The sequence below is a fragment of the Daucus carota genome, chromosome 2, assembly GCF_001625215.2.
Source record: "Daucus carota subsp. sativus chromosome 2, DH1 v3.0, whole genome shotgun sequence".
In the NCBI taxonomy this organism is placed as follows: Eukaryota; Viridiplantae; Streptophyta; class Magnoliopsida; order Apiales; family Apiaceae; genus Daucus; species Daucus carota.
Window position 1 is genome coordinate 39,798,366 of NC_030382.2, and position 22,215 is coordinate 39,820,580.

Genomic DNA, 22,215 nt, shown 5'->3' on the forward strand with positions numbered 1-22,215 from the left:
GTTCGGATAAATATCCCGTGGTTAAAATTATATTAAAATTTTAACATGTGTTTTTTTAAAGTTGAACGGAAATTATCATATACAACGTTTTTTAATTACAACTTTTCTAGTGTGTGCTCATAAGCACTAAATTATAAGTTTGACAGATTTTGATTGACTACTATTTCTTTATAATAGTGGACTCCCTTGCAAATTCACAAACCATACCAATAAAAATCCATCAAATTTATAGAATTTGGAGCTTAGCATGTGCGCATGAGCACAAGACAAATCCTTTTAATTAAACGGACCTGGACCCAAAGTAGAAAGCCCCTAACAATTTTGCGCGTGTGCACATATAACTCAGACATCTGACAAACGTTGGCGTTGACCATCCAACTATCCATCCATCTACTCTCTACTTGGCCCAGCAAAGAGTTCAAAAAACAAAGAAACTCCACTCTCTTTTGTCAAACTAAAAAAAACAAGAAAAGATCATACCATGATTCTCCTCTTCTCAAATACAAACAACAAGCCCATGGCCTCAAAGCGCCCTTTTCTATTGTTATTACTACTGCTACTTCACAAGGCAAGCCTTTTTCTTAATTAATCTATTTATTAACAAGATGGGTTTTTCTTATAATCTTTCTTGAAATTCATATGCATATATAGCTGTGTATTATTAGCCTTTATACCTGTTTTCTGTTTTTGTTATATCTGTGCATGCTCAAGAAAATTAATTAGGGAAAGATTATAGTGTTTGAGGTATGATTTTTATTTAACATAGTTGTTTCCCTTTCTTGCTTGTGAATTTTACTCATCACAATGTGATTGATTGTGTTTCAGGAGTGTGTTGTAGGTTCAAATTTAGTTGATTTAGAGCATGAGGGAGTTCCTTCAACTTCGCCCCGCCCCGATTATAGGTAAAGCCGGAGTTTCTTGTATAATGCTGTACTTCAGTACTCCTGTTTGATCGAGTTGAAATGATGTCGTAAAGGCAGTGCAATCTATAAGATTCCTCTATTGGCATTTTATGGTCACTGATATGCTTTTTCTTAGTAGGGAAAGACACTCTAGTAATTACTGTGCTATGTATGATATTTGTGGACAACGAAGTGACGGCAAAGTTTTAAATTGCCCCTATGGTTCAGAAGCTGTCAAGGTAGGTCTCATTTGTTTCCGTAATGGTTCTCTTTCTATCCCATACTTTTCAGTTTTGCTATCATACCGTGCCGGACATGACGTGGGTGTGGGTATGGGATAGAGTCAGATCTCTTGTGTTGAAATCCTGAACTTCACCCTATTGTAGTCAAGTCCCGAATCTAATTAAGGCCTCAAGAGCAAAGTCATCCTAACTATAAATTGTCCGTTTGATTTGTGTCATACATAATCAAGTGCCATTTATTTATTTGTGCTGTATATAATTAGGACAATATATATTATAAAGTAAAAAATAAAAAATCAACCTCGCTGGGGCAGAATAGTAGAGGAAGTACAAGTATTAGTAGCTTAAAACATTATAAAGTTGATCATGATGATTCCCGCCAAGAATTTGAAAGTGGTGTGGGAGTATGCAAATATATAAGCTCTTGGTGCAATAGAAAGCTTTCGCACCTCAACGCATCCGCTCTGAAATTTTCTGGTGCTCATTGATTGAGGGCTCTTGTGTTGAAGATGACGGGGCTAAGCAATCTGCCGAAGCTGTGGGATGTATAAATACATCGGTAGTGTCGTGTTCCTTGTGTTACACTTGCATGCCAAGTCCCCGATACACTGCACACATATCCAAAAATCCTAAATTTTATAAAACTAGAATGCAGCATTTTAATTAGCACCCATGTGTGACGTCCTGACAAAAAAAACACCCATGTGTAACACCTTTACTGGAGTCTGGATTTATAGCTGTTTCCACTCCCAATACCAGCTGATTTCCTAATGCCATTCATGTGGTTTTTTGTAGCCTGATGATCTGTTTTCTTCCAAAGTCCAAAGCCTTTGTCCAACTATAAGTGGTAATGTTTGTTGCACAGAGGCTCAGTTTGATAATCTACGGACACAGGTTCAACAAGTAAGTTTTTGTCTTGTTGCTTTGTAAATACTTGAAACTAAAATATTTACTGAGATTTGAATTCCCTGGCAAGCTGCCTGGATTTTTCAAGAACTATGTGATGAATAAAAAGATTTGCAGTATGCTTGACAATTAGTAAAAGTAGTCTCATCTATTCAGGAATTACATTGTTAAAACTTTTGTAGTATTTATCATTGCTCGGACAGTTAATTACTTTGCATAATCTTTATGGACGTTTAATCTCAGGCAATTCCTCTCCTTGTGGGCTGCCCAGCATGTTTAAGGAATTTCTTGAACCTTTTCTGTGAGCTTTCTTGCTCCCCACATCAAAGTCTATTTATCAATGTGACTTCGATATATGAGGTGAGGTAAGTTGTCTTTGTAAAGGCTGTTAGTTTCCATAACTTATAATATATTAGCCTCTTAATTATGTTATATAAAATTTTTACAAATGCCTGCAAACTAGGTTCAAGTACTATGCTTGTACTGGTTTGTGTGTTATGGCCCCATTATATATATATCATACTTAATTGGTCAAGACTCAGTTGTTTGACTATCAGAGATCCAATCCCCGAGTTATACATGGCATCATTATGGTAGTACCTGGTACAAATTAACTGATTAATTTTATATGTCTTTTTAAAATGCAAAGATTGAATTTGAAAGTTATTTATAATCCAGGGTTATGCACTAAAAATTAGGAGAGCTGACTGTTATGCTTGCTCATCTTTTATTAAATGTCTATTACTTGTTTTAGGTTAATGGCAACTTGACAGTTAATGGCATTGATTATTTTTTAACTGAAACATTTGGGGAAGGGCTGTACAATTCCTGCAAGGATGTGAAATTCGGGACAATGAATACCAAGGCTATGGAATTCGTTGGCGCGGGTGCTCAAGATTTTAAAGGTAAATAATCTTCCCTCCCCCCCCCCCCCCCCCCCTCTCTCTCTCTTTCTCTCACTCACTCACTCACCCACTCACCTCTTTATGTATGCATACATATAGTTCCCAAATATGTCTTCAACAGTTCTATATCTCTCAGAGCAATTTTTGACGCTCCTACTAGTTACAAAAAATACTCACCCCTTAACTCATGTTCTATGTATATGAGGTGCCAAGAGACGCAAATGAACCCACGGGAAACCTTTTATGTTTAACAGGGATAATATCCCATTTAAGTAGCATCCAATCTCAAGAAGACGTAGCTCTGGCTCACTAAAAGTTTTGCTCCACCCCCCCCCCCCCCCCCCCCCCCCTGAGGAAATAATAATATTTTCCACCGAATGGTGTATGTTCATGTCTTCATTTTGTCAGCTCACATCTGACCTTTCTTTCTTTTCTCATCCCACTGTTTCTGTTACGGCCTTTGGCTATGTTTGTTTTGCGAGATTAATAACTTTTGGACTATCAGCCTATATGTTCAATATAAACTCTCTTTAGTGCTTAAACCATCGCATTGGAGAAACCGAAAGTGGAGATTTTTTTGTTTATGTGATATTTGAAAAAATTAGTTATCTGTGTGTAGTGAACAGAGTGCAAATACTCAACAATTAAGGATTACATTCATTGAAAACAAAACATAGCTTCTGTCTTTAGGAAATTAATCCTCCCCCACCCCTTAGATAAGAATATCAAGTTGAACAATAAGTACAATATAATGAAATCACATTCAATGATTTATAAAGATTCCTTTTGTTCTAAAGAATATTGTCCAGTAATATCAGGATAAATAATTGCAAAACAAACACTATATGGAAATAACATCAGGTATTTCTTTTAGGAGAACGACATATTGATTGTCCAGTACTCATAGTAATTATATTGAACAAGGACACATATAGGAACTAGGGAGCCAATTAAAATTGGAAAATCAACAATTCATTCTTATTGTTTACTAGGAAATGTAGTATATATCTTTTCAGTGTTGCCTAGTGATCCGGTGCTGCTATCTCTGTGCGAATATTTGCAAAAATACGGCCTGCAAGCGAAGCCTTTTGTTATGTTTTCTAAAAATACATTTGCAGTTGCATATGGTTGATTCTGGTTGCAAAATTTTGTGAATCAGTTGCATTGAGATGCAAAGCCATTTATTCCCAAATGCTTCTATAAACTTCGTAGTTTTGCAATGGAAAAAAAAAAAAAACTAGTTTTGAGCCTTACAAGTTATAAGCTGTGTATTTATGGAAACTTTAAATATATGACGTAGAATATCTCATAAAAAGTACTGACAAAAATTTATATTAATATCTCATGGAAACTTTTCATGAGATATTCTACGTCATATATTTAAAGTTTCCATAAATACACAGCTTATAAGTAACTTATAAGGCTCAAAACTAGTTTTTTAATGAATTGACCTTACCTTTACTGGCATCCAAAAAAGGAAGACCATACCTCCACCCTGCTTCTTCGCTTCTCTCTCCTTACTATTTCCATCTAGGTCCCCTTGGTTTGGCTCCTTGTCCGTGGTCTGACTGTAAATGTATTACAGTTAAATTTTTTTTAAGCTTTTGGATGAAGATCCTTGTGAGGTGCCATTACTCGAACTAATCAAAGCTGTCGTTTTTCAAGCTGGGGAGAAATGATGCAAATGAAATAAATTTCCATTAATACATGGGGAGAAGGGGAAATCTAAGGAATTAAATGATATATATTAGATATTAGATTGGTAAGTTTAAACTTTTTGGTAGTTCTAGCAAGTAGGAACTAGGATCAGTGTCATGTTAAAAAAGATTTTAAAATTGTGGTAATATTTACAAGTTATGAAGTCTAGTTATATTTCTACAAGTTTTGTTGCAGTTAAATGTACCTAGTCGCATTATGTTATCTATATTCTTCTTAGGAGTCCTATCATTGTTTGTAAGTTTGCTTCAGAGGCACATTATACATTTACACTTATTATATATTTCTTAGATTTATGAACTTCTTTTATTTACTTTTACCAGAATGGTTTGCATTTCTCGGTAAGCGATCAGACCTTGGTCTGCCTGGTTCACCATATGCGATTAATTTTCGTTCAAGTCCTCCTGTGTTATCTGGAATGGAGCATATGAACGTATCTACTTATTCTTGTGGCGACACTTCATTTGGGTGCTCTTGTGGTGATTGTCCTTCATCTCCTGCATGCTCCTATCCTGAACCTTCTCCACCCAAAAAGGAATATTGCTCATTAGTTATTGGTTTTTTTCAGGTTGGTGCTGTGTTTATACATATTTGTCTTGTTGTATGTCTACCACAATGCAGGATAGTAATGTATTACAATTTTTAGCTCATTACTTTCACAAATTTAAATATATAATATCATTTTGTGCTATACAAATTTGTCAATTATTTATTACTAATGTTTTCTGTGAAGTATCTTCGATTATCTTAGGGAGTGTTTATTCAGCCCTCTATAGTAGTCAATACAATTTTTTTTATCACTTTTGTCTTAATATTAAAATTACTTTTACTCTTATCATAACTAAGAATCTAAGATAAAATCAACTTTTACCAATTCGAACTTTCAGCGTGTCACTCTTTCATAGCATCATCTCAAGGCCTCTTAACTTGTACAAGGAAACTAAGTTTTGTTGATCTTCTTTATGTTTTTTAATCATATATTATCAACTCACTAATATATTTAATTAAAACCTGCAGGTCAAATGCATTGATTTAACGATGTTTGCGTTGTTCATAGTGTTGGTTTGTTCTTTTTCCTGGTGGAACAAGTTTCAAAATACTAGAGAAATGGAGACTTTAGAATTTGTTATGGAACCACTCCTGGATGAGGGGGAGGAAGGAGATGTCAGTTATGTTAATCTCATGATGAATGAGATGAAGGTGATCCTCTGCATATATTATCAATATCATTATTTTTTATTTCTTTTAACGTAGGAAATATATTCACCAAATGCATCATGCAAACCTAGGGACTGCTATCGCCCACACTGAATTTGCATACGTAGTATGCTCTCTCTCTGAAAGATAACATGTGACAATTGTATTCCCCAATTTTAAACCCATATCTACTTTGTAGGTTTCCACCTTACCTTTACTTTACCAACTAATCTACCCTATGAGGCTATTGAGTACTTCTATATCCTGTTGTCAGTATAATTTGGCTCAATAATATAACAAAGTGGTTTAGTTAATTAGCTTTGAAAGGTTTACATATCTTTTAAGGCTGTCAGTAGATTAATGATCTGCACTAGAGTAACCTGACCTGGATAGTTTTATAAGGTTGACGAGTCTGTTATGCCTGAACACTATTCATCAGACAGTATAACATAAACTAATTTGCTTGGTCTCATTATGATTTCTTTTTTCTAGCAGGTAGTATTGACAATAATTTAAAGTGATGCAACATTAATTACTAAAAGAAATAATATATTTTATACTATTACCCTATACTCCCTCCACTTCTGGTAACTTGACTTAGCTGAGTGCATGAACCAAAATGTTTTTTAAGCCTAATAACTCGATGCATGAAAGATACCACACACCTAACTTTTCTTAGGTTCAGGAAAAACTAGATTTTAATCATTTAGTGTGAAAATCAACCATCTGTATAGTTATAACTTTCACAAAAAAATGCCATTCTCGAAGAAAAAATGTGTATGTCTTCTTACAGTTGGGAGAAATCTTAAGACAAAAGTTACTGAGAGCATGTGTGGATCATCGTTTTCTTGTTAAGTTGTAGAAAGTTACCTATCAATTGCCTTGTTTAAGCAAGCAAATAGGGATGTAGTTCAGATTAGGAATGCTTGCTTATAAGTTGAGTGCCTCAAAAAATTGTCGGATTTTGTTTTCAAATAAACTGGCACCTAAAACAATATAAGATAAATGAGGGAAAAGAAGTATTATTATTTTATAACTTAACAGCGATCTTAGTAATAAATTTGACGTCACGTGAACTTATAATATAAAATTTTCACCTGAACACATAAGTAAAAGGTTCTGTACCTTGACATCCTATATATTCCTCAACCTCAATGATCAAATTCATTGCAGGAGTAATAGATACTGTAGATGCAAAGGTAATATACTGAGAAGTATGCAACTTTTGGTTGTACATTTGTGCATATATACCTCTTAAGGTATAATGCTGCAATTGTCAAGTTAACATAGCAAGATACCGATGATCTTTTCTTATGCCATGAAATATTCTTAAAGTTGATTGATCTGTGCATATTTGTAATTACAGATTCACGAAATGGTTCCTCAATTTACAGATGAGGCCCGACTTCTAATTAATCAAGGACGCCTGTCAAGTTTTTTCAGGTCATTACTAATGCTTATTGTCTTTTCCAGTTAAAATTTCATGATTCACCCACTCATCTTTGCAACTAATTGCAGGAAATATGGTGTATGGGTTGCTAGAAATCCTGCTATTGTCTTGTGTTCTTCATTAGCAGTTGTTCTTGTACTTTGCTTCGGCTTACTGAGGTTCGAAGTTGAAACACAGCCTGAGAAGGTCCGGATTTGCTTTTGATGTTTTATTAATTTACTAAAGTTTGCTGACAGCCCTTTGATGAACACATTTATGGATATTTCATTATGATCCCTATTCTCTCACAGTTACGCTCTTGCATACAGGACTTGTTTACATACTCCCTCCGTCCCTTCAATTTGTTAACACTTTTTTCACATTACTTAACACGCATTTTAAGATAAAATATAGTTCCATGACTTATTTTTGAAATTTTCTTTTTCTGAATAAAAGTTTGAACATTACATTTTTTTCAAAAAAAAAAAAAGTCAAAATAATTTATGAAGCTATCCTATATAGGAGCCTTTAAATGCGTGCCGGACCCTCTTCCCAAAATATTAACAATCGAAAGGGACAGAGGGAGTAGTTGTCAGTTAACTCCCTTTGAATGTACTGGTATCTCCTTGGTTTTGCTGATTTCCAGTAGATTTTTCACCGTCACATCTGTTATGTACTCTTAAGTACTCCCATTAATGTTCAAACTCCAACATCAATTGTTCTAAAAAATAAAAAATTTGTCAATTACATTAAGCATTGAAGGTGCAAAAGTGAAGCACCTTTTAAGGGTAAACAACCACTTTCTAAACTAAAGAAATAGGACAACTGCTAGTTAAGCTATGAGCAATTACTGGAATACAGAGAACAATGGGTCTCAACTCATGAACATAGCAAGAGATGAGAAGATAAATATCAATGATTTCATATTTAATTGGATAAAAGCTGTTAAGATAACCCTGATAGAGTTTAGCTTATCAAGGAGAATGTTCAACATGTGTATATGTTAAATTTGACAGAATGATGTCACCTAAAGAGGTACCTTGTTTTACTGGCTGAGATAATCTATCCACCAAAAGTGGCCTATTTCTGCTAAAGCTTTCTAATAATGGTTGATCATGCTATGGAGCCAGTTTCTGAGTTTTATTTATCGTTCTGTTCTGTATAGTCTGTATCTATATGAACCTTTTAAAGTAGTTATGTAATATTTCAAGGTGGAGGACATGTTATATCTCACAATCTAAGTTAATGATAGTTTCTAAAATAATAGTGAGATGCATAATTGTTACTAATAGAAATGATTGTGTATACCATACTTGTTAGATATTTTACCAATGATTTTAATTGCAGCTTTGGGTAGGCCGTGGTAGTAGGGCAGCAGAAGAGAAGAAGTACTTCGATAATCACCTAGCTCCTTTTTACAGGATTGAACAGGTGTCTTGTCCATCCTTGTGACCCTGTGGATTTTCTTTTACTGTTTCCCCCTCTGATAAGAAAATAAAAGAAAATTGACATTAAGTCAATGTTAGTCCAAAGTTGTTCATCTGTTCCTTTTTGTTCACAAAATATCTATACCCATTTCTGTGATCTGTTTTTCCTACTTTCAATATGTAAGAAAAATTGTGCTTCTCAGTAAATAGTCCGCTTTTGATTTCTTCCGCAGCTAATATTAGCAACAATTCCAGACTCGAGACATGGAAAAAAGTCACCTAGAATTCTGACAGAGAATAACTTCCAGTTACTTTTTGATATTCAAGAAAAGGTTATATTGTGAATTCATTTTATTCTTGTATGAAACATGATGGTCTGTGCAATAAAACAAGTGCAAAGGTATATTTATTTGTGTTATCAACAGGTTGATGAAGTTCTGGCAAATTATTCTGGGAACTCTGTGGCCTATAAGGACATCTGCCTGAAGCCTCTTGACCAAGACTGTGCCACTCAAAGTGTTCTACAGGTGGTCATGTTTTTTCTCATTCTACACCATTGGGTCAAGGCTCGCGTCCATAGTTACTCCTTACTATTCAACTTCAGTTGCTGCATGATCTGTTGTTATATGAGCAAGATCAATTACCTTATTTAGAAACGATTCTACTTAGTACATAGTTGGAGAATAATGGATGCTTGTGACAAGATTCATATATAGTGCGAGAGATAAATAATTATATGATCTTGGGTCATTAGTGTTGACTCACAAAAGAGAGTGAAAAATCTACTTAAATAGTGTTTCAATTCAGGGATATTGACCACATGAATAATTTAGATTGGAAAATATTACCATATCATCAGATATCTCTGATGCAGTTGCATGCATGGGTCAGTTAATTAATGCTTGGTATAACCAATTTTCTTGTTTTTTCATTTTTGAAGTCAACCTAATATAAACAATGATATTATAGGCTTAATATAGAGAATATAAAATTGCATTCAGGTGGAAATAGTTGCGAGTCAATTATATATTTCTAGAATCTTTGTTTATAGTCCTGCTATGCTTAGATTTCTTGATTTGTATTCCCTGTTGATATTATTTTTTGCCTTCATATCAATTTGGCTTTACGAACTCTGAAGTAAATGCGATCGTAATAGTTTCTGTTTTCATCATTTCGTGGTAGATGTAAATTGCTGACATAGAGCTGTACTGGTTTACTTATTTCTTCCAGTTGTCATTGATATATGAATAATTGTCTGGTAGTATTTCAAAATGGATCCTGGGAACTATGATGACTATGGTGGCGTGGAGCATGTGGAATACTGCTTACAGGTATGCTGTATGCATTGACAACTGTACCTTTTGTTTTGCAATTCATTTCTTGAGAGGCCTGAACTTAGGTCAAAAGGAGACTATTATGAGGAAAAATGTTAATATTGAGGAGAAAAATGAGGGAAAACTCAAGAGATTGAGAATTAGACTAATTTTTATAAATGCTTATGGTGACCATAGAACGTGGCAAACTGGTAATGGGCATGAAGCTTTTGCTTAAATATATATATATATATATATAGGGCATTGCTCAAAACAGAACACCCTTAAAAGAAGAACAAAGAAGAACACTTTGGAATCGAACATAGAATCTCATCTAAAACTTGAATTAAATTCTAACTTTAAGCTAATTAACCATTTATTATGAATAATAATAGTATCTAGCATGTTTTACAACAATAATAGATTAAAAATACCATGATTCTATGTGATATTAATCATGTAAAGAATATATACATGATTCTATTCTGGATTCTGTTTTGGATTCTGTTCTGGATTCTATAATATTTCATAGTAATAATTTGGATAGATTTGGATGTTAAATTTCATATATTAAGTTTAGTTAGTGCTTAACTATGTAATTATAATCATGACAAATCATTTTTTATGAAAGAAAAAGTGTTATGCTAGTGTTCTGTGTTGTTCTTTTTTTAAAGTGTTCTGTGTGGAGTGCAACCCATATATATATATATATATATATATATATATATATATATATATATATATAAATGACTGCCATAATTTTAGTCCATTTTGTTCCTGGTAATTAACTGGGTTATACTATATATTATTAGAACTTAAAGTTCAAATATATTTTTAACAACTTAGAAATTTTAATTCTATTTTGTGGATTGGACTAACTTCAAAAAACACAACAGATCTTTAGTCTGGCATGTCATGCATTTGTATATTGCCAGATACTTTTATGAGTAATGCGAACCCATTGTGCAGCATTATGCTTCTGCAGACACATGCATGAGTGCATTTAAGGCTCCACTTGATCCGAGTGTTGTTTTGGGAGGATTTTCCGGAACCAATTATTCTGAGGTATTACTACCGTTTTCCTTTAAATCTTGTGAAGTTTCTAATTTACATAAAGGCTGACATTACGCTAGTAAAAATGTTGCTGCCTTTATGGGTAAATCTGACTCTGTCCTTGTCGACTTATCAGGCTTCTGCATTTGTTGTAACTTATCCAGTAAATAATGCTGTGAATGAGGCAGGCAATGAAAATGAGAAAGCAGTTGCTTGGGAAAAAGCTTTCATACAATTATTAAAGGTTTTTGCGTATATTTTACAATAGTTAAAATTTAGTATTCCCAATTTTCTATAGCTTTCTTTTTTAATCCCAAGGTGCCTAAGAGGGTCTTGTTATACTATACATGATGCATGTAGAAAGCTGCTAAAACTTGAAATTACAGGGACTAGGAGGATCCTCATAATGAAAGTCCTTCCCTTGATGGGCAATTAAGATCTTATTGATTCTATAAATTACATGGAAACAGTTTCTTAAACTGAACACGCAGCATCATAGATGAGGACTCACTACTGTTCCCCTAATTTCAATGGATTTTTCGAGACTGAAATTAGTATCTATATAGTGTGTATATCTTTCTGAGCCAAAAACTGCCAGACATTATGCAAGTTTTTCCTGAATGACTAGCAAAGCTGAGAATCTGTTGCTCATGATTGACTTTATAGATAATTTTGTTGGATATATCTTGTAGTGCAACCTTGAACAGTTGTGTACTTGTGGTTCCTGAAGGATTGCTCTTATTTGAAAATAGAAGGTGTAAACGTTAATCAACATAGATTTTTATTATGCCTAAAATCTGAAAATGTAGAAAAAGATCTTCCGCAACTAGAATCAACTTGTATAATTATTATTTCACTAGGCCTTTCGGAGTCTTTCATGTCATTACTCATCACAATATGATATATTAATTGTTATCTCTAGAATCCTTGAGTGGTCTTGCTAACCCAGATAAATTCAACTTGGATGTGTGAGTGCACATAGTACTAAAGAAGTTTTCCTTCCAGGATGAGATACTCCCTATAGTTCAGTCCAACAATCTCTCTCTTTCATTTTCATCTGAAAGTTCGATTGAGGAAGAACTAAAAAGGGAAAGTACTGCAGATGTTATAACAATATTAGTAAGTGTTTGAAAATTTCTGTATTATCTCTTTTCTGTATTACTTAACTCTTTACTCAAGCGCTTCTAATTTTTGACATACTCATTGTTTACCTCCCATCAGATAAGCTATCTTGTAATGTTTGCGTATATATCTGTGACCTTGGGAGATGTAAATCATTTGTCCACAATCTTCCTTTCAACAAAGGTATGCCTTCACATTTTCTGTTCCGTCATTCAGCTTTTTCTTTCTCGTCAACTACATAATTATATTTGTGAAAAGAAAAACTGCAAGTCCACATATGATGGCTAAAAGATGCACAAGTAATCTTGAGGCTGACATTGGGATTTGGGAAGAACTATTAATGGAACCCCAGTTTAAAATTGCATAAGTGACCATATTTTGTGGAGTTTCATGTGTTTAATTTGTATACCCGAAATCATCTGCATGCATCTTTACGTCTGAGCACTCTGGCAAAGCATTGTGCAATTGAGCTTTAGTTAAGTAGATCTGCTCAAATTTAATCCAATATCTTTCAAAATTATAATTGTTATCAGTATATTTGAAGTTCAGAATTTTTATCAACCGATTTCGTGATCTTATGCAGCCATGAGATTGATAGTTTTGTCCATGAAAATATATGCCACTTTGATATGGTAGAATTTTAGTATGATATACATCGTAACTGTTCCAAGTATACTCCATTTTTATTTTAATCAGTTTATATGAGTCTTGAGTCAATATTTGGATTTGGTACAGTGTAAAAATATATTGAAGAGTTCTAGCACCCTACACCAATGCATATTCCTCTTGCTGTGAGGTCTACTATAATTTTTAGCATTTTTTTCTTTCAGGTATCTCTTGCACTTTCAGGGGTCATGGTTGTGGTGCTCTCTGTCCTCGGATCTGCTGGATTCTTTAGTTTAGTGGGAGTGAAGTCTACACTTATCATATTGGAAGTCATCCCATTCTTAGTTTTAGCTGTAAGTGTTATGCACCTAATGTTTTTGTTTAGTCATGTTTTGGGATGTACTCTCTATGCATCGTAAGATGGTTAAGCTATATGACTACCTGCATATTATGTAACGTGCTTGGTGGAGATTAGTATAGACAACAAGTCACCAGAAAGATAAAATCAGACTCACTTAGAAAATTCTGCGGTATCTAGCATAATATCATAGATTATGTAGATGACTGTCCAATTTTCCGTTAGTGGCAATATCTTCTTTGACAAGGATTTTATTGCCTGGGAAGCTCTTTTTCCTCCCTCAAGTGTTTCATTTAGCTTCCTCTTGTGATACATATTCAATTTTATTATTAAATATATACTTCTATCATTTATCAGGTTGGAGTGGATAACATGTGTATACTGGTACATGCTGTGAAACGGCAAAAAGAAGAGCTGAATTTGGAAGTGCGAATAAGTAATGCCCTCGGCGATGTTGGTCCTTCAATAACACTAGCTAGTTTATGTGAAGTCCTGGCCTTTGCAGTTGGAGGGTTCATCTCAATGCCAGCATGCCGTGTCTTCTCCATGTTTGCAGGTGAGCAAGCTGGGGCTGATTATGCTTACAGATCACTATTTTTCAACCATTGTGTAGAATATTTTCAGATCTGCAACATTAATTCTAGTTAAAAGTATATACAAAGCTTTAATATATGAATTTGCTAAATCTTCTTGTTTCATGATCCTCATCTTTATGTCCTTGTAGCGTTGGCTGTTCTTTTGGATTTTCTTTTGCAAGTTACTGCATTTGTAGCCCTGATAGTTTTTGACTTCTCTAGAGCTGAAGCTAAGAGAGTTGACTGTTTTCCATGCATAAAAGTTTTTTCAAAAGATGAAGGTACTCACATATGCTATATTGCCATGGATCTGTACTTAATTTTTTTAGTGTTATTTTGATCTATATGCTGTATTCCGCAATCCTTATTTCATTTGCACGTCGAGAAGTTCTGACTTTCTCGTGCTCCGATTGTCAATGTCCACTTCGGCTATCCATTATTTTTGTATTGAACATTAAAATGGTTGTAGGTACTATTCAGAGGAATCCTGGTTTGTTGACTCGATATATGGAGGTAGTTATTTGTTTTCCCAAGAGTAGCTTTATTCATCATTATGCAGTTGCTTTTGCAATTTCATACTTTAGATTGTAGCCATTTTCTTGGTTACTTTGGGATATATTATTTTAAATACAGCTTTAATTTTTTGTTAATCCGTTTCTTAATATGTATATCCATATAAAATTTCCTATCTTGAGAAATGAGCCTTTTCTTCGGTTACTTCAGGTAAAGTTATTTTTATTCCTTCGCTTCATTTCCATTATTTCTGATCATTTATCTGCTTGACTCTTCTCAGGGTTTAAAATTGTTAAATATAATTTTGATTCATACAGGATAACATTTCTGGTAATTAGTATATGGTAAAATTTAGTTGAGTATTAAAGAACTAAATTGCTACTCTAAGGTTTGACTTTATCATATAGCTGTACTGTACCTCAACTTTGTTGCAGCAATTTGGCATTGGGCTGACATTTTTTGGTTCAGTTTTCCTCCTGGTATTGATGTTTTATACTTCAATGTTTATAGGAAGTTCATGCACAGATTCTTTCAATTCGAGCTGTCAAAGCTGTTGTGATCACCGTCTTTGTTGCATTATCTTTAGCAAGCATTGTAAGTTTCTTAACTTGTCTTCATATGCTGGTATATATGCAGTTGTTTTTCTATCTGTTACCATTAGAATGTTACCACTCTTGTCTTGAAGTAAATGGTTTAATGATTCATAGGCCTTGTGCACAAGGATTCAACCTGGTTTAGAGCAGCAGGTTGCTCTTCCTAGAGATTCCTATCTTCAGGTTTTAAATTTGATAAGTTTGAGTTGTATTCAGCATTTCCATTGCGTCTGGTGTAGTATATAACTAAAATTTTAATTGTTGCAGGGATATTTTAATGATCTTTCAGAGTATCTAAGAGTAGGGCCACCATTATATTTTGTGGTCAAAGACTATAATTATAGGTAATTTCTTCTTACATACCCTCAGCCAATCTTTAGCTTGTTCCTCTAGATAACAAACTTAATGATGGGAACATACAAGTAATGGCCTATATTTTATTACTGTGATTGGGAACCATCTAGGTCAGAATAGAAAGTGAATTAAGTTTATCAATTCAGCCAATTTCCAGTTCTTCCAAAACCCTTCGGTGTTAGGAGGAATTAAAAGAACATATATTACCTCAAGACTCCGCCTCACTTGAAAGCCCATATTGGGTAGAGAGCCAATCTCTTGGGACTTGAGTGGAATTGTGTTTTACTATAATTTAGTTGCTTCTATTAGTTTATTTCTTGGTATTAATACTATTTGCAGTCTCATACAGGATAATATATAGTAAAATGGAGTATTCAGACAACAATCTTCAGTTAATATATAAACATTTTGCATGCAAGATCAACCAGCGTTAATTGCAAATACAGAGCGACAGTGCAACACAGCCACAAAACTGTCTAAATCAGATATCATCAATCGAACTAGACTACTGCTGTAATAGGTGGACATCCAGACAGTGAAATCAACAATGAAACTAGACTACTACTATAATAGGTGGACATCCAAACAGTGAGGAGCCATGATTAACAATTATTATATGTCTGTAAGGTTAGTTTGAAAATATATATGATTATCCAAGTGCATAAATATATATGGCATATAAATTTATAATCATGAATATAAACAATAATTTTTTTTTTTATCTGTTTAAAACTACTGTTAGTATAACTTGCTATGTCATGATAAGTTGACGTGGCACGTATATATATTTCCGCTCTACTTTTTTTAGTTATCAATTCAAGTTGGTTAGGTACAACTGTACAAGGCATGGCATCATATTGATGCTAGAATTACCTAAACATGTATAAAGGCTTATGTTTTAAAGCTATGGTCATGTTAAGATATCAACGCTTCTTATCTGACAAGTCGATTTCCAAGCTTGGTCTTGACTTTTGCTTGTATTTTACAACTTCAGGTTATTGTCTTATCTTATCTGTAAGCATATCTAACTTAATGCAGTTGTGTGCATTATTCCTAATTCCCCTTATAATGCAGTTCTAAATCAGAGCATACCAATCAGTTGTGTTCCATTAGCCAGTGTGATTCAAACTCTCTTCTAAACGAGGTACATTAATAATCAGACTGTAGATCCATCAGTCAGCTCTGTCTGATAGAAAGTATTTGATCTTACATTGGATATACATCTACCTATTCAGTATTTGATATGTATTTATATTATCATAGTGCATGGTAAGGACACTGTTATGTGAAACTCTATTTACTTTTGCAGATTTCAAGAGCATCTTTGACACCTAAGACTAGTTACATTGCAAAGCCAGCTGCCTCGTGGCTTGATGACTTTCTTGTATGGATGTCACCTGAGGCTTTTGGCTGTTGCAGGAAATTTGTAAATAATAGCTATTGCCCCCCTGATGATCAGGTTAGCATTTAATTTTCCACATACGTTTGTGATGTCCAGCTAAACATATATTATAGGTATGTTTCCTGTTCTATATGGCAACTAGCAGTATATTCACTGTTGGGACACCAATAGAGGAGGGTGTGTGTCTGTATTGTAATTAATACATATTAACCTAACTGCTTAAATAAATGTTTAAAATAATGCTAATCATGTGGAACATTTATATTCTGTAATAAACACAACCATTAAATTTTTTTTACCGGTATATTTATAATAAGATTTGATAAAAAAACCTCTATCATTTGCAAATTGTCTTTGTGAAATCATATCTAATTTGTCCTTTTTAAAGTACAAGTTTTCTCCGAAATTAGGACAGGATCGTTGTTTTACCAATGTTCAAAAATATTGGGTCCAACACTCCAATGTCTGTTGTTGAAATATAGCATAAGATCCATTTGGGGCCTTCCCCTAACACCTTAAGGTTTTAGATGGACTGGTTCTCAACATGGTATCAGAGCTCTGGTTTGGCGGAGGTCTCAAGTTTGACTCTCCGTCACCCACAATATTCTCACACTATAATCTGGACAATTGTCGTTCATTTTTTTGTAGCCTCCTTGCTGTTCCCCGGATGAAGGTCCTTGCGGCTTTGGAGGAGTCTGTAAAGATTGTACAACTGTAATGTCCGATCTTTGTACATAAAGCCTTTTTTTCATACATTTATTAATAGTTCTAATCCCCTATAGCTATTCACTATTTACTGAAAAAAAATATACAATCAACTGATGTTTATGGATGGTTGCAGTGCTTTCTCCACTCAGATCTATACAATGATCGTCCATCTACCGTCCAATTTAGAGAAAAGCTACCGTGGTTTCTCAGTGCTTTGCCTTCCGCGGACTGTGCTAAGGGTGGCCATGGAGCATATACTAGCTCTGTCGATCTTACTGGTTTGTAGTGTTACATATTGTCAGTCAAGAGTGTGTTTAGTACAAAGCAGTGTTACGTAACTTCTACGTGCATAAATCTTTCTATTTATAAAAGTGGCAGATAAAGCTATTAACATTTTTCAATACCCATTTTCAGGTTATGAAAGTGGTACTATTCTTGCCTCAGAGTTTCGTACATATCACACACCGCTTAATAAACAAGTAAGCAATTCCTTTTTAACTCAAAGTTCGTTTAATTATTTGTGTATCAGTTACTAGCTAAAGTTTACTGTTGTCCTGTTTTAGGTTGAGAGAGGTTTGCATTTGAAGTATGAAATCTTTTTGGATATAACTTAGATACTTCTTGTATGATGTACATCTGGTTTTGTTTTTATACAAATAATATATGTGGTTGTGCCTTTGTAATTTTTTGGTATGTTACACTATGGTTACATTCTTACAAAAAATTAGCGGCAGTTTCCAGTTACATTATTTTCACTTCTCCTTTCTCCGTCTTTCATCTTCTAGTTTGTATGCTTAATATATACAGTCTGATCCAACCCACGGTTGTATTACAGGATGATTTTGTTAATTCAATGCGTGCTGCACGAGATTTCTGCTCAAAAGTATCAAGTTCCTTAAAGGTCGGTTCAAACAAAACATTCTTGAATACTTCCTTAACCCTAACGAATTTTTATATTACTTTGCCAAGTATATATACTATCCAGAAAATAGATTATAAAGAAAAGAGTGCAATTCCCGACATATAATTAAGTAAATAAATAATGACTATTCAGCATGAAAAATCATGTTATTTTTTCGTTATTTTCTTTCAGTCAAAAGTTTTAGCATTATCTGTGGTATCCTGCCTTCTCTGTTACGCATTTTAATTATAATTGTTACAGCATATGCTCATGTCTGGTACTCTAAATATTGAACAAAAAATCTTGGTCTTTTACTGAACAAGATGGAACGTGAAGCAAAAACTTAATTGCTGCTCAAGACAAACATAGTATTTTTGGACAAAAGTCCTGAATGCATTTTAATTTTGCAGATCAATGTCTATCCATACTCCGTGTTTTATATCTTCTTTGAGCAATATTTGGATATCTGGGAAACAGCTCTCATCAACATCGGCATAGCACTTGGTTTGTATTATTCTATGGCATTATTGTGATGTATAGCTAAGACTTTAAACTCGTCTTCTTTAAAAATAAACAGTTTCATTTACGCATAATTTTGTTGAGTTACTTTGCTTATGCTGTTTGAAATATACTGCCCTCTGCTTCTTCATGCTTCCTTGCGACATTGCAGTTGTGTTACTGGTGTAATCAAAGGTAAAATAGAATATTATTTCAAAGAATTGCCCTCCTAATTTTTCATCCGTAATTAGTAGTGGTTCTTGACTTTATCTTTTTTTGGCAATATTTTCTTATCGTTCTTAGTGACAAAGTTGCTCTTTCCTGCACACACACTCGCACAGCTATATGAATGTACTTTTAAGTTGAGAGTTTTGATGCCATCCAACTCAACTGCCTATTGAAAAGAATTTCTTCCACAGGAAAACTTTGTAGAGCTAGTTCAGAATTTTTTTGCGTATCGTACTCCTTACTTTAAATAGTTCTCTCTTATATGCTTAAATTTTTAATTAAGCTTTCGTATCTTTCTTTTGCACCTCTTGCTACATGGTATTGTGATTTTGCTCTTATGCACTATGATACAGCAGTTTCTTCTTTAAAACCTTCATTTTGCTGATTTTACAGGTGCTGTATTCATGGTTTGCCTGGTAATGACATCAAGGTTGTTCTAACAATCTCTAAAAAAACAATTCTCTATTTGACAAATTAACTGGTTTTCCGTGTGTGTGTGTGTGTGTGTGTGTGTGTGTGTTTGTAAACATCGGAATTTCCAAGTCAAAATAAAGGAACAACAAATAAAGTTGCTTTTTGTTTTAGGATGTAGTGATATTTCCTTTGAGATATTTGATATCCTTTTTTGGTGCAGTGTTTGGAGTTCCGCAATCATTATACTCGTGTTGGCTATGATTGTTTTAAATCTCATGGTACGTTTTTTTGAGGAAATTGTTGTGGATAAATTTAATACTCCCTTAGAGCCAAATTAATCTTGTGTGCCCAAAGAGTAGAATTTTTTTGGCATATAATGGATAGATAATACTGAGATTACAATATCAAGCTATGTGGTACTGTAAGAATCAAAGAGTGCCTGAGCTGTAGCAAAGTCTAGAGTTCGATATTCTCCTTCCCCTCCCCTATACTTCAATATATGTCAACTACCAGAGGAAAAAGAAAACTGTGGGGCACTGGGTCAGTTAATATGAGCAATCCCTAATTTGTGGAACTACTTTTGATCACCAAATTCTTGTTATGGTGCGGATGGAATATCTCTGCAGAATTTTTTACTTATTTTTCCAATACATGTATCATATACGCTCTTACCAATATTAACCACTAGAAATAGATTCAAGATTGATTTATGAATATATGCAGGGTTTAATGGCTGTTCTAAAAATTCAACTGAACGCTGTCTCTGTTGTGAACCTACTAATGTCGATTGGAATCGCTGTTGAGTTTTGTGTTCATATATTACACGCATTCTCGGTCAGTACCAAACTTCGCAAAAACCCTTTGTCTCTCACTTATTTCTGTACCTTCAGACCGCAGTACTAACCTTGCATCCAAAAATTTAAACTCTCTATCTGTTACTGCCAGAAAGAGTATTGAGGTACAAGTTTGATCAAAATGACTGGGGAGTGTTTATTAATGTTCTTGTACAGGTAAGCACTGGAGATAGAGAGAAAAGAACCAGGGAGGCATTGCAGACCATGGGATCTTCTATATTAAGGTTAATTTCCTTAAGTTGTCCATGATTTCCTGCAGCATTTGGTTATACTAAGTATTGTTAGTGGATAACATTATGTTATGCAATTGAGCAACTAATTAATAGCATCATTTTGAAAATGTAATGTGGCAATCCTATTCGGTTATGGATGTAAAAAAATGTCTGCAAGTAGAGCACCCATTTGACTAACTAGCCAGATAGAAGCTCTTGCATTATATTTTCAGTATCCTCATGTCTTCTGACCATCTCTATACTTCTGCAACCTGTTTCTGAGGTCGAAAGCCTCTTGGTCGATGCGATCCAAATATATATATATATATAAAATGATAGCTTTGTCATTTCTTTATACTGAGTACTAACGAGATGGTAAAACTGTTTAATGCTTGAAAAAAATGCATTATTATTTTGTCAAAAGAAAAGAATAGGATTCTTTTTTAAGTTCAAATTATTTATTATGGAGAAGTATGATTATTGATTAAATTTTTGGCCAATAATTTGCAGTGGAATCACAATTACAAAGCTCGTTGGGGTTATTGTCCTTTCTTTTGCAAAATCGGAAATTTTTGTGGTCAGTTTCATCACTCTTTCATTAAATAATTGTTTGGATGTTCCTTAAAAGCTGATCATCAATTTGTTGCCTTGATTATGACAGGTTTATTACTTTCAGATGTACTTGGGGTTGGTGCTTATTGGATTCTTGCATGGCTTAGTGTTTTTGCCAGTAAGTAAATCAATACGCCCTCCTCGAAACTATTCCAGCTTTCTCTATTTATTAGTTTTATATGTGATATGTGATTCACAACATACGGTTCCTTGTTCCAAGCTCCTCCATTTGGCACACACTTTATGCACTTGCTAACACTGCCTGTGGTGCTTTCGGGTCCTTTATAATTTTCTTCAATGTGATTGTTGAGTAATGGAGGGTTGTTGTATCAAGCACACCATAACTTATAAGTGCATTTTAATTTTTTGTGGTTTGCAGGTTCTATTGAGTGTATGCGGGCCACCATCAACAGTTGTGACATTGCAGGAGATTGAGAGGGTCTCATTTACTGATCGATACGAAGAAAATGATGAACTGTAGTATTATGGATCGATATGAAGCATATGATGAACTATACCATTCTGTTGCATAGGAGACATCCATGGAGGTGTATGTATAGTACTTTAGCTAGCTAACTGTAATCTCATCTACAGAAGATTGCATACAACTGATTAATCCAATAACCTAAATCATTCATGTATGTAATATAGAGTTCCACTTACTGTCTTTTGATTAGTTTGATCCTGGTTCCTTTAAAGCACCTATCTTTCGCGGCCGTTGGCCCTTTCTATCATAATTCGAAAAAATAAAAATGAAGTCTCAAATATCACTTTCGGAACATGTATCCACAATTCGGAATTCTTAAAAAAAATATCACCGATTCACCGATTACACTCTAATTTGACTAAAAATCTCCGTTTTATTTATAAAAAAAATTCTAACATAAATCTTATATAAATCCTGAATCGGTAGTCAACATATGATGTCACTACAAATGCACTAGGGATGTGTTCCTGCAGAACTTGCATGATCAGAGTTTTATTGCACCAGGCACAAGCCTGTAGTCAGTGATGACAGAATAAACTAGGGAAATGAAGTTGCATGATCTGAGTTTTATGCGCATGTCATTGCTTTGCCGGAGACTTATGTCCGGTACTTCATTGAGACACAAGGGAAGTTAAATGATACATAAGCGGTCAGTTTTGCCCTGGTTTTTTCTCTTTTTTTTGCAGTA

General features: G+C 34.1%; 1 protein-coding gene across 5 annotated transcripts; it reads left to right on the forward strand.

The window, feature by feature from the left end:
* The first annotated feature begins 358 nt into the window (after positions 1-358).
* LOC108209636 (uncharacterized) lies at positions 359-21,707 on the forward strand. Of its 5 annotated transcripts, none has more exons than XM_064087490.1 (39): positions 359-568; positions 826-902; positions 1,039-1,141; positions 1,940-2,047; positions 2,294-2,410; positions 2,805-2,955; positions 4,995-5,239; positions 5,689-5,871; positions 7,235-7,311; positions 7,387-7,504; positions 8,645-8,728; positions 8,958-9,056; positions 9,150-9,251; positions 9,987-10,055; positions 11,007-11,102; positions 11,227-11,334; positions 12,096-12,209; positions 12,312-12,395; positions 13,043-13,171; positions 13,534-13,732; positions 13,901-14,032; positions 14,221-14,264; positions 14,775-14,858; positions 14,972-15,040; positions 15,125-15,201; positions 16,286-16,355; positions 16,521-16,670; positions 17,262-17,327; positions 17,455-17,599; positions 17,736-17,800; positions 18,157-18,222; positions 18,633-18,726; positions 19,342-19,378; positions 19,583-19,640; positions 20,086-20,196; positions 20,373-20,440; positions 20,939-21,005; positions 21,090-21,158; positions 21,420-21,707. In XM_064087490.1, exons 1-39 carry the CDS (start codon positions 482-484, stop codon positions 21,519-21,521), a joined length of 3,924 nt encoding a protein of 1,307 aa, XP_063943560.1. In that variant the 5' UTR covers positions 359-481; the 3' UTR covers positions 21,522-21,707. The 5 variants fall into 5 exon arrangements, with proteins under 5 accessions (XP_063943560.1, XP_063943561.1, XP_063943563.1 ...); XM_064087491.1 differs by having other exon boundaries at positions 1,042-1,141; XM_064087493.1 differs by lacking the exon at positions 359-568 and adding an exon at positions 634-744.
* Positions 21,708-22,215: the final 508 nt, after the last annotated feature.